A 16,975-nucleotide genomic window follows, 5' to 3' on the forward strand; every position below is an offset into this window, starting at 1 on the left:
GAGGCTTTCTCAAAACTAACCATCCATGGCGTCACTGAAAAAGCTGACGGAGCTTAGCCCTCTTTTTCTGTGCACAGGAGGCTGCTCAGTCACGGTTGGCGAAGGCTGGAGGAGAGGCCTTTGGACATTATCCGCTTCTTTGGTGGGCTTCTGTGTCACAGATATTATTGACAGTAAAAAGCTAATATTTGGAAAAAACGCTGCTGGATAAACATAAGATGCTCACTGTGTCCTCCTTGATCCTCTCCATGCTGTAAGCAGGGAGGGAGCTAAGAGTGTGTGGCCCCACTGCAATGATTCCATTGTGGTCTAATGAAACATTGAGCCGTCCGTTTACTGTGAGACTGGGGGTGAAGACTTGGGAGCAGTGGCTTCTCACACTGCCCGCTCTTTTCTTCCAGTGTGTTGCAATTGAACTGGCGCGGCTTCTGAACGCGTCCCCATGAATGCTGTACTCATCGTCCCCAAAGTCACCTTCGGAGTTGTTGCGCACCCGAAATGAGCTGAAGATGCTGTTCTGGCTTCCTCTCCTTGTGCTGAGTGGGTGAGAGGAGAGTGTGGCCAGAAGCGGGTGGGCTGGCAGGGGAGACAAAGGAGGCTACAGAGACAGATACGTTTGTTCTAATTAGAGATGGGCATGATAATCAATTACTGATCGTTTCTGTCCAGCAACTGTTGCACTGATTTGAGCTACCTTTGGCTCTTCTAGTAGGTCAAGCTTGTCTTCGGCTTCCACTGCAGCTTCTTCTGATAACGTCCTGTGAGATCGCCTCCGCTTAGTGCTGCATCGCCTCATGCTTCCTAACTTTGCGCAGAATGGCGACAACTGCGGGGACATGATGGAGTCGGTCTCCTGTGCTTGTCTTTTTGCTGCCAGCTTCACAAAGAGAGGAACTATGTTAAATGCTAACTACATGCATTTTTTAAAAAAAAATTTTTACAACTGCTTGCTTGGGACATACTCTTTGCTCCCGACGGAGATGTTCCATGGCCATTTGAAATTCCCTCTCCTTCTGCCAGGCCTCAGCAATGGTCGCCTGATTCTGCTCCTCGTAGGCCATGGCCACGACGGCAAGGATCAAATTGACCAAGTAGAAAGAGCCCATGAAGATAACCAGTACAAAGAACACCATGTAGGTCTTTCCAGCTGAGCGCAGAGTCTTGAAGATGCAAAAACACAAATATATTAGGAGCAAATGATCAGTTCAATGTCTGTTTCAATGTTTTTTTTTATACCATTAAGGATATCATAATATACTCCAAGTATCTTTCTTTATAAATCATTAAAAACAAATCACTCAACAATATATATAGGCTCATTCTTTGGCAAGATCAAATTTGGATGAATGAATGAATGAATGTTTATTTTGAACATTCAGAAAATTGATTTTAAAAAACTATCAATAATTTCAATTCAACATTTTAATTTCATTCTTTAAACATAGAAATGAAAGGGGACAGAAAGAAGCCAAACTTATGATATCGGCCCCTAATCAACACCAAAAAAGTGATCAACACAAAATTAATGATAGCAAGCAGTCAAGATGCTTTCAATGTAACAATTAAACAAAATAATTCAACAGCATGACTGTGCTCTATATATTTTTTCAGTATTTGTGCTTTTATATATTTAAAAAAAAAATACAAATAGACTAAGATGATTTAGTTTTATAATCCATTGTTTGTTCCACAAACTGACACCTTGAGTTGAAATTCATCGTTCTTTTTGTTTTGTTCTGTATTTGGGTTTGGAAAAGATATCTGTTCCTCTTAATTTGTACTCATGTTCTCTTTTTATGAATTTGATTGGCATTTTAATTGGTAACATTTAATGATGGGCTTTATACATTATGTATTTTAAGGCTGTTAAACTCCATCAATTCTTCCCCCAAAAATTTCCATGTTTATTATTTTGATCTGATTAATGCATTTAACTAGACATTTCATATGCACTTCTGCACTTTATACACACACTATGCCAGTATTTGGGGCTCATAACGTTACCTCGTTGTTTATAACCATGTTATTTGCAATGACAAATAAATTTTGAATTGAATTCATACAATTTTAAAGTTTTTAGTTGTATAAATATTGGATTAGTGTGATCTCTGTATCCACATCTGCAAACGACACGAATAGCACGTTTCTGTAAAAGAAAGATTCGGTGTAGGTTTTTGCCAATTAGAAAAACAATATGTGATATATTGTTAAATCTCTCATCACACATAATTGGGAATCTTATTATAAACTGTAAGGCGTATTGAAATGGAATTACAAATGCCTACAATTTATTGCTTGAAACTAGAAAAGCATTGGATCTTGCATCTCATTGAGCGGAGAAGGCTCACAAGGGTGTGCACACATGCCGAATGTTTTTTTTCCAGGGTTCGTTCACGGTTGCAAAGACGTTTGCCAGACACTTGCAAACCGTTTTAATGCTTGCAAAGCCTTTTCTTATCACAAATCAATTTTGAACATGTTCAAAATTTGATAGCAAGAAAAACTGCATTCTGCAGCAGTAGTGTTATCTTTTGTGTCCGTTAGAATAAGCAGTAGGCCTGCATATAATAGATTGATGTATAATAATAATAATAATAATAATAATAATAATAATTTAAAGTCATTTGTAGCATCCGTAAACTCTTTTACTACATTAAAATTGTGGATTTGTGAAGTATGAATTTCTTGGTGAAAATTTATGGGTGAAATGTACTCAAAATGACAGAATAATAATGGATTGAAAGGTGAAATTGAACCTGGTGAAATAGTTTTTCCCAGTAGTCTTGTGTCATGAGACGGAAAAGTGCCAGAAAAGCCCATCCGAAAGTATCAAAGCTGGTGTAGCCATAGTTTGGATTTCTTCCAATCTTCAGGCAGTCAAATCCTTCTGGACACTTCCTGTAATGGAAACGCACATACACATTATTAAAGGACAGTCTGGATCAGCAAAAGCAGTGTACAATTAAATCAAAAAGCATCTGGCATAGATCTAGCTGTGATAGCGTGTGTGCGGCTGCAACCGGGTTAAAAACAACTCCAGTATCAACATTTAACCTTGTGGCCTTTGACTCGGCAGCAGAAAGAAGCGGGTGACTCAGTAAGGCTATAGCAGTGCGATCATCGCCATTATTTGGGCTGAGAAGGGCACTTGAAATTCATCCCACTCTGCTGCACTAAAATGCACCACAGCAAAAGAGATTATATGCCAAGCCAGATGGATATAGAGGTTCAAACATTTTTCAGTTGGTTGCCTCTATTTCTGATCTTCATTGTCAGCGCGGTGGCATTACAGCAAATATTTAGGTCTGGCAGCGGAGAACAAGCCGAGCTGTCATGTCAATCTGAGTGCAGAATAATTTCATAATGACTGGGAAACAGCTGGGCAAAGAGTGCTGCTGTGAGAACAGCTGTACATTTCACCGACAACCATCCGGCTGGGCGGGGATGCTCACTAATATGCAGCAGTGAGGACAGAAGAGGCTTCATCCTCATCATCATCATCATCACTAACTTTGCTTCAATGCTCAACACGTGAAGCACAAATAAGCAAGCATTTGATACAATGTTCCAATTCAACACAAGCAAAATTCGACTGCTTACATTTCCCAATGAAACGGTTTGTAAGTATGGAACAGGATCATTAGGAAACCTGCAGTTATACAACCTATGTCAAGATAATGCTTAGTTTTGATTGACACAATCAGGGAAGTATTCATTTTACAATATTTAATAATGGTATAGAACTGATAAATTATTCCCAGTAGAGAAGAAGGTGAGCAAATTATTTTTAGTTAGCTAGTTAATTAGTCTTGTTTTGAATGTAAAAGATGCAAATTCATCAAATTGATCCGAATTGAATCGCTGCACTTTAAATATATGGAAATACGTCTTTAATCCTCCTTTATTGGTGCAATATAACTTTGAAGGAAATGGAAAGGAATGAAAATGTATAGGGAATAAAAATAAATTGTTCCATTTCAAATAAACTGTCCTTGAATTGTGTTACAATCTATATTTCAAGATTCGTATAAAATCATCTATTAGTGGAGAGCTGCACACCCCTGCCGTATACAGTATACTCTATAATTATAAAATAACCTTATTTAACCAATCAGTTTGGCACCTTCAACCAGTAATGTGTCACACTGTATACCTGGTAGAGGAATACAGTATATAAACTCAACACTTTTGTTTTTGCTCCCATCTAATTATGAGATGAACTCAAAGATCTAAAACTTCTTCCACATACACAATGTCACCATTTTCCATTTCTCTCAAATATTTTTCATAAACCAGTCTAAGTTCCCGTCCACACGAAGGCCAGTTTCAATGTATCCTCTAAAGTTTCTTACCGTTTAAGCCGTTCGTCCACATCACGGCGCGGTTTCGGAGCTTGAAACCAATGACTTTTGAAACCGGGGCTCCAGAGTGGAAAGATTTCAAAACGCGCCCCGTACGTGTCCGTCTAGATACCATATGCAGGATACTCCTCCATCGATGACGTAATGGTCGCAGCTCGATGACGACGCATTGTCGCAGATTGATGACGTATGCGCCAATTCTCGCGTGACCGTCAGTCTGTCAACAACAATGGCGGATAGCCGTGTCGTAGTCGTAGTCGCAGCCTCCTTAGCTTGTTTATGCTTTTGCAGCAAAATATTTTTGCTTCTTTATTCCCACGTTTAAGAAGCGGTGTTGTACTTGAATCACCCGCCATTGTCACTTCTACTGTGTTCGTCTTCATGTTGTTTTGATACATGCAAAGCCAAGTTTGTTTTGTAGATTGCGATAAAGTAAGAAGAAGAAAAGTGTTCTTCTTCTTTGCTGATTCTTCTTCTACACGTTCCGTTAACTGCCTGAGGCTGCGCTACAGCGCCACTCCAGACTTGGCATATACATTACAGCCGTTAAACGTCCTCAGCGTCTTCTTTTGGACACACGCAAGTCTTGAAAATGCTTCTGTGTTTACGAGATTTGTTTGAGGAACGAAGCAGGCTTTGCTTCCGTCTGGACGGGGCCTAAATCTGTGATAGTGAGCACTTCTTCTTTGCCCAAATAATCCATCCCACCTCACAGGTGTGCCACAGGTATGCCTTAGACTCCCCACAATAAAAGGCCAGTCTGAAGGGTGCAGTTTTGTTTTATTGGGGCAGTCAGTATTGACTATATATATATAGTCGCGACACGTTTTTTATTTTTTAGATTTTCTTGAAATCTCTTTGGGTGGTGGCCAGTTTATTTGGGTGGCCCGCCCAAGTATTAACATGGTGTGGGAAACACTATATATATATATATATATATATATATATATATATATATATATATATATATATATATACACACACACACACACATATAAAATGTATATTTTAGTGCACACTTGGGCCTGGTGGTGTCTGTGCAGGCTTGGCTGCGTGTGTTTGTGTCATCATACCCTATCCAAAGCTTTAATTTGGAAATCTACTCAGGGATTACTTGTTGGAATACACTCAAAAGATTAAGCATCCTCTATGTTTTACGTCCTCCATCCTGACCTGCTTAAAATCTTGTCTCCACGGACGGCCTTAGGAAGTTTTATTAAATGTGCAAGCAGGAAGCTGATGGTCATTTTGGTCATTAAATATATTCGCTAAAGGTGGAAAACAATCTGACAAAACCACTACTTTACTACATTTTTCTTTTTTGTTAGAACTTGAAATACATATAAAGCATGTACATGCAGTATGTACATGTTGAGATTGAGATGCATCTCATTGCATCAAATAGTATTTTCTCCCGCAGTCTTGAAGATACATTGGAAAAATGCAACACAGAAAAAAGACTAAAACTATTATTTGTGTGCTGGTGAACCTGTTCCAGAAAAGGGTTAAGCACAATCAACAAGAACAGCGCAGCAGTAACTTAACTGTGAGTTAACTGTTAACTGTAGAGCAGCTGGATCGGTTTGATCTTACTGACCTAAAATGTTGTAGTTTCCCCTTTAATGCCCTTAAGCGTATCTGCTTTTCCCTCTGAAATGAACACAAGTCACTGAGTCAGATTTTACTTCTTAGGAGATTAAGTCCCTGTGCTTTTTTGGAGGATAGGTGAGTGGGGGGCCTGAGGGGGATTAAAAACAACAGCACTGAAGTCTGGCTGATCCCCATGGAAACGGGGGAAATAACCTCTGAGGCCATGCCTTAAATAATAAGTTGTCAAAACAGCTGCACTGTTATCTATATCACCTCTCAATTGATCTTAAAACGTTCAACAAATTCCAAGTCGAATATCAAATACAGTCATACAAATAGGAATTGATGACCTTGTGCACATTTGTCAACTTGCATTTTGACACACTTTTCCAGACATCTTGATGAAAGTTCCATGATAAACCATTGCCTGCACATTTAATAAATGTTTTATGATAGAAACAGTTTGCCCATAGAATAAATTTTCTTTTCTACGTATTTCTATTTTCTGCAAAACAGATTATGTTTGACCTTAAGGATTGATTGTACTGTACGATCAAATGTTTTAATCGGTTCCCAATGTTACTGTGTTGCCTCGATTAAATTGTGCAAAAGCCAGGTTTTGCACATACATATTGCTACAGTATTGGATTTCATTGTACAGCATTGTCTTATTAACTTGCTATGTTATCTGCTTTAATTTGATTACATTTTTGTTTTACAATAAATTAAAAGCATATTATTATAGTGTTGGAGTGAACCGATGCAGGACATCACAGCATTCCTAGTGATATTTTGCATTTTGATGATCAATGTAAAGCGCCCCCAAACCCCTTCCCCACCCCAACGGCTCGTATCAATTGCCTATAAAAATGTTGTAAGTACACCTCTGCAGAGAACCAAATACACACTCTTTGACAGTAAGAGTGTCACTGCCACCTACTGTAGCGGATGTGCAATTGCATTTTATTCTAGTCTTTCAACAACAACAAAAAACATGTTCCCTAGGGTCACACGCACCCTGCTGGCATTGCATCACCCCCCCCCCCCTATTTGAGAAGGACTGATCAGTCCGAGGTTGCAACACCTCTTTTGCCTCTTCATGCCTCATTTAGCAAGCACACTAGTAGCTCATGTAAACGCAGAGGCCGACTATGTCTGTATCATATATTGCACTTAAAGCCCAGTACTCAAACTCTATGGATTAAACTAAAACCAGTTGTATTATTAATTTTAAAACTAGCAAATGTTCAAGATGAACAACTATGAAATAAGGCAAACGCAGTACATGTGTTGAAATCCTCCTTGAGAAAAAGCTTAACAAAAACACATACGGTCACAGAAGGCATTTGTTAAAGCAGGAATTCAGAGTGACACAGATGGGTATTTAGCTCAGTATAACCCCTGAACTGGGCCTGGCATGGGTCGAGTCATCCTGTTGTGCTTGTTTCAAAAGCATTTGCAGATTTATAGGATTATTGCGTATGCAGGCTGATAGGCAATATTTGGATGGTGTCACTCATTTTCTGTGACAGGCATTGTGTGACACCAGTCCTTCACTGCAAGTGGGATCATGTTGACCCACTCCTATTACATCTAACTCCACATTTGTTTTTTCTTAAAAATCTATTTTAAAGATATGTATTACTTCTCAACCTGAGCAGCAGACTATCAATCAATCCAGTGATCTAGTGATCCAGTCCACTCTGGTTCAACCTCATCACTATGTGGAGCTTTTGAGATGATGAAATCTCCAAAGACCCCCGTCTCTCTCCAGCTGGCAACTCCTCACCTCTCAGTGCAGGGTGCCAGTGGCACTCGGGTGATAATCCACACTGCATGTCGTCTTGTGCACAGCCTCTCTCACGCTATAACACAACCCGCCCCCTCCTTCTGATGGGATCACTCCTCTATACATTATGTCATGGGCTAAAATATAGAGCCACATCATCTCGTCTTTGTATCCCTTTGTGCTGGTTCTGTAAAGACTATTTGCACCAAGCCCGGGGCCCGTAAACATGACATGCATGTGGTCAAAAGCCGCTAGATGTTTGACTGTTATATAACGACATGCAGATGATTTACAAGTAGGAACTTACCCTGCATCGCTGCCGTATCCACATATTAAAGCATCCTTTGCTCCTTCAACTTTGTAAAAATTATCTAAAGGAAATGAGAATGAGAACAGCATTGTCTTAAAAGTGATATTGAGAAATAACTACGATATGTCCCAATGGAACCATGTGGACTGACCTTCACTGGTGAAAAAGTCCTCCATGGAGTTCCAGGTTCTGTTGTTGCAGATGAAAGACATATTCGGACTATAGGAGGAGTTGACGCAGTGTGTGAGGCTGCGAACGCACTTTTGCCGCAAAAGCCCCATGAAAAGCTGCAGGCCGATAAGGGCAAACACGCTGAGGCAAAACACGGTCAGGATCATCACATCTGCTAGCTTCTTCACAGACTGGATCAGAGCTCCTACAATGGTCTTCAGACCTGCATGGATGAGGGGATTCCGCAAGCGGGTAGTTGGTGTTGACATTGAGAGCAGATGTGAGACAGAAAATGTGTATTACCTGGTATAACGGAGATGGTTTTTAGGGCTCGTAGCACTCTGAAGGTTCTTAGTGCCGAGACGTTACCAAGGTCAATAAATTCTGTTACATATCTGGAATATGATGAAAAGAACATAGAGAGAGGTTGTTTTCTATGTAATTGTAACAGTTTTTGATTCAAATGAGGGGTATTTGAGACCAAATTTGTCAGGCCACCACCAGTATAGTAGATATATATATATATATATATATATATATAGTAGTTAACTCTTGACTCCACTGATACCAAGTACTGATACCATTTACACTTTTGATATATAAAATGCCCCCCCCCAAAAAAAAAAGAACGACAGAGAATTTTAAAGAAAGACTTATCGTATTTTCACGACTATAAAGCGCACTTTAAAGTCTTACATTTTCTTAAAAATCTACGGTGCCCCTAATAGTGAGGTGCGTCTTGTGTGTGGACTAAGGTTCAAAATCTGACTGTGTGGGAAGACTTCCCGCAACACACTGCTTATATACAAGAAAGGCGGACCAGACTGAGGACAGACATGAGAGCACGGAAAAGACAACTTGGTGGTGAATTCACCAGCCTCTCCTCCTCTCGCTCTCCACTTGACCCCCCCCCCACCCTTATGCTACCATATGTTTTGAGCTAGACCGTGCCTGCGCCCAATAGTGCGGTGCGCCTTATGTGTGTGTTAAACACAGAAATAGCACCCAGAACTGTGATTGTGCATTTTTCATTCAAATTGCATGAAATTAATGACAATTTTCTACTCTTTTAATTTCTAATTTGTAGTTCTTGATTGTAAAATGGCCACAAGAGGGCAGGCAGTACTGGTGTTGATTATTGTTGTGAGCACGGGAACCGGCCCGATACCGATACCTAAGATCAGGATCACCCATCCTTAATTCAAATAATTAATATAATATATAATTAATAATATAAATAGTAGGGGTGACAGGCGAATTAATTTTGTAATCATAATTAATCGCATGACTTAAATAATTAACTCACGATTAATCGCAAATTTGATATCTGTTGTAAATGTACAATAAAATATTTTTTCTAAGCTTCATACACTTGCTAACATAAAAGTGGGAACAAATGTTGAGCTAATAGAAATATGGTTGCATCTTTTTGTCATTGATACAGTAATTTCATAATAATTCATAAAATTGAATTAAAATTAAGAAGATGTACCGTGCTGTAAAAAAAAGTGTGATATTGATTTGTGTTGAGGTCATTTTTCTGCCACTAGATGTCATATTTGCATTTGTAAGATGTTTGTGACAGCCCTGTGCATTTTCTTTTCATATCCTTGAGAGGAATAAGCAGTTCAGGAAAATGGATGTATTTGATCTTTAACATGAAGTGTTAAAAAATGTGAAATTCTGCACATTTTTAAAATTGTAAAATGCAACTTGACCACAGTCTCCACAAATATATGCATTATTATTACATTTATTACTGCGGTAAGGGGCGGTTATTAGTCGCGCGTTAAAAAAATGAGTGGCAAAATTAACAACACAAATTTTGAAACTCCTAATAAATAGTAAATAAAAGGATAGTCTTAACTGGTCCCCAAAAAATTATTTATTAATTTTTAATTTAATTTATGTTCTGTATGTCAGCGACAATTAAACTCCTTTCACTCAATGGCAGAATGTACAATTAACCTATCAATCCGATGCCATTCATGCAACAGAAGAATCGATTTGTGTTGAACCCAAAATAAAAATATAACACTGATACAGCACAGTAACAGAAAGATCAAAAAGATATTGTTACTTACGCCATAACAATGACGCTGAAGTCCAGCCAGTTCCACGGGTCCCTCAAAAAGGTGAAAGGAACTGTACAGAATCCTCGAGCAAATATCTTTATTGCTGATTCAAAAGTGTAAATGCCAGTGAAAGTATATCTGGGGGGGGGACAATGAACATGAATAAAAAGAGAAGGTAGTTTTATTAATGAATGGCATTCAGCATAAAAAAAAAAAATAAAAAAAAAAAAATATATATATATATATATATATATATATATATATATATATATATATAACATCAACACAATGTTATACTTTGCTGCAAACTTACAACAGGCTGAAAGAAATGATGAACATACAAAAATATAAATAATTGTGTGCAAGAACTAAAATTGTGGACAAATGACCAAATATGTAAACATCGAATGCAAATTTAATTATTTTTTTGGTAATGGAATTTATTTTATTTTTTTCAGCATGATTATCAATTTCAAAAGCAACAAAAGCTCCAAAGGAATTAAATAAGAACATCTAAAAAAGTAGTTTTGATTGACAGTATGACTCAACTTATTATTGGACTGGGCAGTTGAACCAAATGTTGTGGCCAGTGCGTGCATATCACAATTATATCCTTTGAGTCTTTGCAGCTGGCTGCTAGTGTGAGCTAGACATAGGAAGGTTGCCTGCATTGTTTCAGCAACACTGAAAAGCAGAGCCAATTTTTGTACAAAGCAATGGAATGGAATGTAAATGTAAAGTTATATTATCTTCGGCAGGCAAAGCTGCATGCAAAACATGCTCGAAAACAGCTCAACCACACCTGCGACGTCAGGCGTAGCCGAGAAATAAATTCTCGTATTCCATATCGCAATGTAACAAATTGTATGTGGCATACAGCATGCACCATACATCAGATACTGTATTGTACATACTGTACACGATTCTTCAGTTGCGCCTGGGCACAGCTCTACATTAGAACATACAACATCTGAGTTTAACATTGTGTTTATAGTGTAAGGAAACAACTTACAATACTGTGATGACTTACTCTAGGTGCTTGGTCCATGGTGCAGGGTCAGACATAGCCATGAAAAAACAGTTGGTGAGAATAGTGAACATTATGAACAGGCTGAACAATGTGGAGAAGAACTTAAGGAAAGTATACTGTGAAATATCAAATTACAGAGAAACAACAGAGAAACAATGTTATAATCCTATGGGATATATCTATCCATTAGGACACAGCAACAAACCACAGTGTGTGCCAATGGCATTAACACAATAAATGCAGCTTAGAGTACTGTAAGTAAACAACATTTACAGTATCAGACCAAGGGATTGATATCTTTTTTCTTTGATGAATAAATAATATATATATATATTTTTTTTTTTTTATCTGCAGACTGACCAGTTACAATGCTGTGGTAATATATGCATATTTTGAACACACGGTTTGCAAATGTTTTAAATTTTGATTTTGGAATTTACTGCATAAAGCGGAATGTTCCCTGACACAAAGATAAATAATAGGCAGCTGTCATGATGCAGAAATCTTGCTCTTTTTTCATATCAGAGATTAAAAGAGGGATCTCAGAGGGGATTTGGATTGTGATGCCAGAGGACTATTACAAAGCTGTATCAAAAATGTAACTTTGGAAAAAAAAGCAATCACTAACATTCACAGAACTGAATTATTGATTATTTCTTATTTTCTTCTATTTTGTACTGCTAGAAGGGTAGGCACAGAAATGAAAAGCTTTTGCTTCTGCCTACACCCTTTCGGTTGTATATTTATGTTTGGAATTTGTTTTTTTGTTTTTGACTATGTTGAATTTTTAATTTGCCAATAAACCGAATACATTTTCATTTACACTCATTTTCATTCAACTGTTACAATAATTAGGAATTGTCTTATTCCCAATCAAAAATGGGACTTTTGGCCCCTCGACATTGCACTTTTTTTTTGGTATAGTTTGTTATTAATATCAAGTTACTATTCTAAGTATGTCAGTATTATTAATATGAAAACAATAGCAATAGTATTGTGTCACTAGTTTTGAAATCAAATTGTTGCCATATCTGACAAGGAGTCTTTTTCTAATACTTCCATTTCCCCCAAATTACTTTTATTTTATCATAATTCTAATTTCATGAACAAAAAAATGTATTTGCATGCAATGTAACACAATGCATTTTCCCACAAAAGAAAAAAGGATATGAATGGACCAATACTTTGATGGCGATCGATCTGATGAAGTGGAATGGGCTGAATATGTAAAGAGCAGATGTGGCACTGAATCTGAAGATTGCCTTCCCTTTGTTAAGTACTATAAAAGTCTGGGGGGGAGAAAAGACAGAAATCATTATTCATTTGTTAATAACATTACGTAAACAGTAGACATAAAACTTTTGTATGTGAATCTGGATACATTTTTGTTTACTACAAAAGTTCAGTCTACTGGAAGTATAAACTTCCATCCTAAGCACTTTTGCTTACAAGAAAGCATCATACAGTACATAAGAGCAATGCAAGTGGAGATAATGGAGGCAACTCCAAAGCAAAGCAGCCTGAAACCTTTCCCCAACAGATGTGGCATTTATTTAAATATTTTGGCATCTGTGGATAATCCATAAGCAGCCCATTAATGGCTCAGATCTGCCAACAAAGCAAGTTGCAGGCACTCTAGTTTTGTTGAAATGTCTGTAAAATACTTCCCAGAGAAGGTTCATTACTTATCATTGTCATTTTTTTTTTACATCTGGTTTCAACATTAAAAAATCTTTTCAAACAAACAAACAAAATACAAATAAATAAACAAATAAATCCTATGAAACCTCATGTGTTGAAAATAATACGTTCCGGGAAGTTGACAGACCATAGATTTGTTAAGCAAATTTTTTTCATAGGAAAACATGAAAAAACACACAAATAAGTTCCAGGGTGAAAGGTCACCATCATATATTTAAAGGAGTGGGTCCTCATTCGATCCATGACGATGGTCCAAACTTAAGAGGCACGTTTTTCCCTATTAATGTCAGTCAAATGACAAATTGTAAAACTTTAGAGGTTCCACTGTACAACCATTTTGTAACAAGCCAAGCACATCAAAGTATTAATAATAACAAATAATATAATGACACCTTATACGTATTTAAAGGTGCCTATCAGCATTTAATCAAAATGGTAAAATCAACGTCAATAATACATACTGTATTGTTTTCTACCTGATCTTTATGTTTTGCATATAGTTTTGATATTGTGGTTGAAATTACACAGCAAAATCGCCAGTGTTAGATTAACACTGAATAGTGTTAAATCTAACACTAGAAAAGTGTTAAGATGTGTCCACACCAATGAGTGTAAATCTGACACTTTTTCAAAGTGTTACTTTTTTTTACACTTAACCAGTGTTATTCCAACACTTTGTAGTGTTAAAAACACTGAGTAGTGTTGAATGTACTCTACGCTAGTGTCAGTGTTAAAAAAGGAACTCAAACTAACACTTCACTCTGGTAAAAGGTATTTGATTTATATAGCGTTTATCCTCCTCAAAGGCCATCAAAGTGCTTTTGACTACTGATGACACGCCATCAGGAGCAGTTTGGGGGTTCAGCATGTTGCTCAAGGATACTTTGACAAAGTTACTCCAGCCTGGGATCAAACCCACGCTGTCAGGGTCGGTAGACGACCATTCTACCACTGTTGAAATGCCGACAGCGTGCTGGAATTTGGAAAGTTTGTCCTTCAACGGAAATGAGGGCGTGGTCAATTTAACACTCAAGGTAGGGCTGATTAGGTTACACTTACGCTTCAACACTTGAAGAAATTTACTCTGACAGAGTAATTTTTTATTTTATTTTTATCAGAATAACACTGTTTACACCAGATTTCATCGAACACAGGAAATTTAACACTGACAGATTTGCTGTGTAGGTTCTTATATCCTCCTGTTTTTCTTGGGAGTCTGTGTGTTTTATTTCACAGGTTTTTGCCCAGTTTTGGTTTCAGTAAGTAAACCAACCATGCATGCATGTTTTCGGAATGTGGGAGGTAAACGCGAAGTACACAGAGAAAAATCACACAGGCACGTGGGGAACATGTAACCACTACATATTTGAATCCAAGACATCTGCACTGTGAGACGGATATGTTAACCAGTGATGCCCACATACAGTACACATTTCAAATTTTATTTCGACTTCCATCCAACCCAGTGACCTGTTGATATATGCAACACAGTTACATCTCTTTATTTTAGACCACGAACAGTGTTAAGAGATTTCAAATAACTTGTAGTTTCTCCTTCAGTTTAGTTTAGCGAAACTAATTTACCAATTATGAAACTTCACAAATCTGTGACCTCAAATTTACAAGCGTTTGTGTATATTTTCTTCCGATAGGCTTACTAAGGGGTGGGCAAACTCGGTCCTCGAGGGACGGAGTTCTGCAGGTTTTGGAGGTTTTCCTCTTCCAACACAAGCTGATTTCAATTAACAGGATCGTTATCAGGCTTATGCAGAGCTTGCTGATGTGCTGATTATATATCAGCTGTGTTAGAGAAGGGAAATATCCAAAACCTGCAGGACTCCGGCCCTCGAGAATCGAGTTTGCCCACTCCTGATGTCGCTTAGTACTTAAAGCAGAGGGGCTATAACCGTGGTGAGTGGTTAAAATAGTACCACACAGTCTGGAAACAGTTGGGTCAAAAATAACCTAAATTGTGTTTAACTCATTCACTGCCATTGACGGCTATAGACGTCAAAAATTCATTTTAACTATTTCAATTAGTTTAACATTTTTTTCCACTTTTGTTAACAAGAATATGAAAACCTAGGAAAAAAGATTATTGTACATTTAGACCAGATATAAAATGTGTGATTAATCATGAGTTAACTATTGAAGTCATGTGATTAATTACAATCAAAAATTGTAATCGCCTGACGACCTCATTTTTTAAATAATCTTTTCTTTTTTTAAATAATCTTTTTTCACACATGACTTCAATAGTTTACTCACGATTAATCACAAATTTTATATGAAATGCAATAAAAAACTTTTTCTAGGTTTTAATAAAAGTGGAAAAAATGTTAAACTAATAGAAATAGTTCAAATTAATTTTGGACGTCTAAAGCAGTCAATGGCAGTGAATGAGATTTTAAAAAAAAGACAGATCCCTTGGGTCAACCTGACCCAATTTTCTGGGTTGATAAAGCAAAACAACCCTTCAAAAATGTGTATTTTATACAAAACAATGCAAACAATTGACCCAAACACTGGAATGGTCCCTTTTTAGTGCACTTTGAAAACTTGGATTTGGCTTCTTTTTTTTTTTTGTCATTCCCTGGCTTTCTATTATGTATTCTTCAAATCAGGGCCTGCACTTTGGATTAACTCTATTAACTTAATATGTCACTTTGGATTAACTTAATTCAATTGTGTGTTACCACCAAGGTTATTATAGTTTTGGAATTTTCATTTTAGTTTAGTTTTTTTTTCTTCGTTTTGAGTTTTGTTTTTTAAATGTAGATTCGTTATTAGGGTGGTTCTGTTAATTTTTATTTTAGTTTTAGTTGGTTCAGTATTAGTTTTGTTTTTTTGTAAAAAAAAATTAAATAATGCATTACTTATGTGCAATATTTAATAAACACCGTGGTAAAATGTAAAAGTAACAACTAGCGTTGCATTTCGGCTGAGTTGGCAAATTTTTCTCCTAGGAGCGACGTCATCTGAAGGTGCTTTTCTATTGGCTGCTGCTAGATGACATAATTTCTGTCCTCATTCCGGTTAATATCCAAATAAATATACTTAAAATCACATTTTAAATCATCAAATTAATCAAAGGCTCATGTATTAAATTAATTACCAAAGGCTAAAACAAATGATACTTTCGCTATAATTATAGTTCTCTTTAGTTCGTTTTGAGCGAATTTTTTTATTTTTATTTTTTTGGGTTTAGTTTTTGTTAAATAAAATAACCTTGGTTACCACTTAAAGCAATTTCATTAAGTTGTTTAACAATTCTCTGTTTAATATTAAATTGGTTCAACAATTCTCTTTTTAGAGTGCATGGTTCCAAGCTGAGCTCATCAAGTCTCCATTAGTCAAGTGTCTTTTTTCCTTTCATTATTTCTATTATAATAATATATATATATATATTTTTTTTTTAATAGACCCTAATCCTTATCTAACTGGTATATCTTCAAATATCATCCCTGTTTCAAATTTAGTGTAAGATTGCCACACACGGCAGCACTCACCCTCTTGTTCCTGAAGTAAAACGGGTCGATGTCTTCCAGCGGCACCCCGACAAGTTCTGCAGGGATGTCCCCGAAGATTCGCGGCAGCTGCTTGCCTGCCTCCAGGTCGACCCTGGGTTTGGATGAGTCCACGTTCTTGTGGGCCTCCTTGCAAACCTTGGCCTTCTTGGCCTGCTCCTCAGCGATCCGCTGCTCCAAGGCAGCCAAGGATTCACGAGTAAACAGCCGCAAGCCATCAGGACCCGTTGGTAACAGCATGGCTGCCATCTTTTCATCCTGATTCTTCTGTACTAGAATTTACTTACAGCTACAGGTGGGCGGGGAAAAAGGGACAAATGGCACGTTACTCTCTTTAATGTGATGCTAAAATATATTTTTTATTCTGATTATGCTTTGCATATTGTTCAAGAATCCTTATTGTTTTGTCCCAGGGTGTTTT

General features: G+C 37.2%; 1 protein-coding gene across 3 annotated transcripts in view; it reads right to left on the bottom strand.

Moving 5' to 3' along the window:
- The window catches only part of LOC144043302 (sodium channel protein type 2 subunit alpha-like), a 48,779-nt gene that overhangs the window by 27,095 nt on the left and 4,709 nt on the right, over positions 1 to 16,975 (bottom strand). For 2 of the 3 annotated variants that reach the window (XM_077556763.1, XM_077556762.1), the window contains exons 2-13: positions 16,537 to 16,843; positions 12,495 to 12,615; positions 11,327 to 11,414; positions 10,306 to 10,434; positions 8,525 to 8,616; positions 8,202 to 8,444; positions 8,048 to 8,111; positions 2,757 to 2,898; positions 963 to 1,160; positions 695 to 877; positions 227 to 598; positions 21 to 150 (exon numbers count right to left, since the gene is read on the bottom strand). In XM_077556763.1, the coding sequence (XP_077412889.1) occupies positions 21 to 150; positions 227 to 598; positions 695 to 877; positions 963 to 1,160; positions 2,757 to 2,898; positions 8,048 to 8,111; positions 8,202 to 8,444; positions 8,525 to 8,616; positions 10,306 to 10,434; positions 11,327 to 11,414; positions 12,495 to 12,615; positions 16,537 to 16,803 (2,029 nt within the window). In that variant the 5' untranslated portion in view covers positions 16,804 to 16,843. Of the gene's footprint in view, positions 1 to 20; positions 151 to 226; positions 599 to 694; positions 878 to 962; positions 1,161 to 2,756; positions 2,899 to 4,352; positions 4,679 to 8,047; positions 8,112 to 8,201; positions 8,445 to 8,524; positions 8,617 to 10,305; positions 10,435 to 11,326; positions 11,415 to 12,494; positions 12,616 to 16,536; positions 16,844 to 16,975 lie in introns of those variants that run through there. The other variant, XM_077556764.1, reaches the window with a different exon arrangement.

Source organism: Vanacampus margaritifer, chromosome 2, assembly GCF_051991255.1.
Source record: "Vanacampus margaritifer isolate UIUO_Vmar chromosome 2, RoL_Vmar_1.0, whole genome shotgun sequence".
Taxonomy (NCBI): Eukaryota; Metazoa; Chordata; class Actinopteri; order Syngnathiformes; family Syngnathidae; genus Vanacampus; species Vanacampus margaritifer.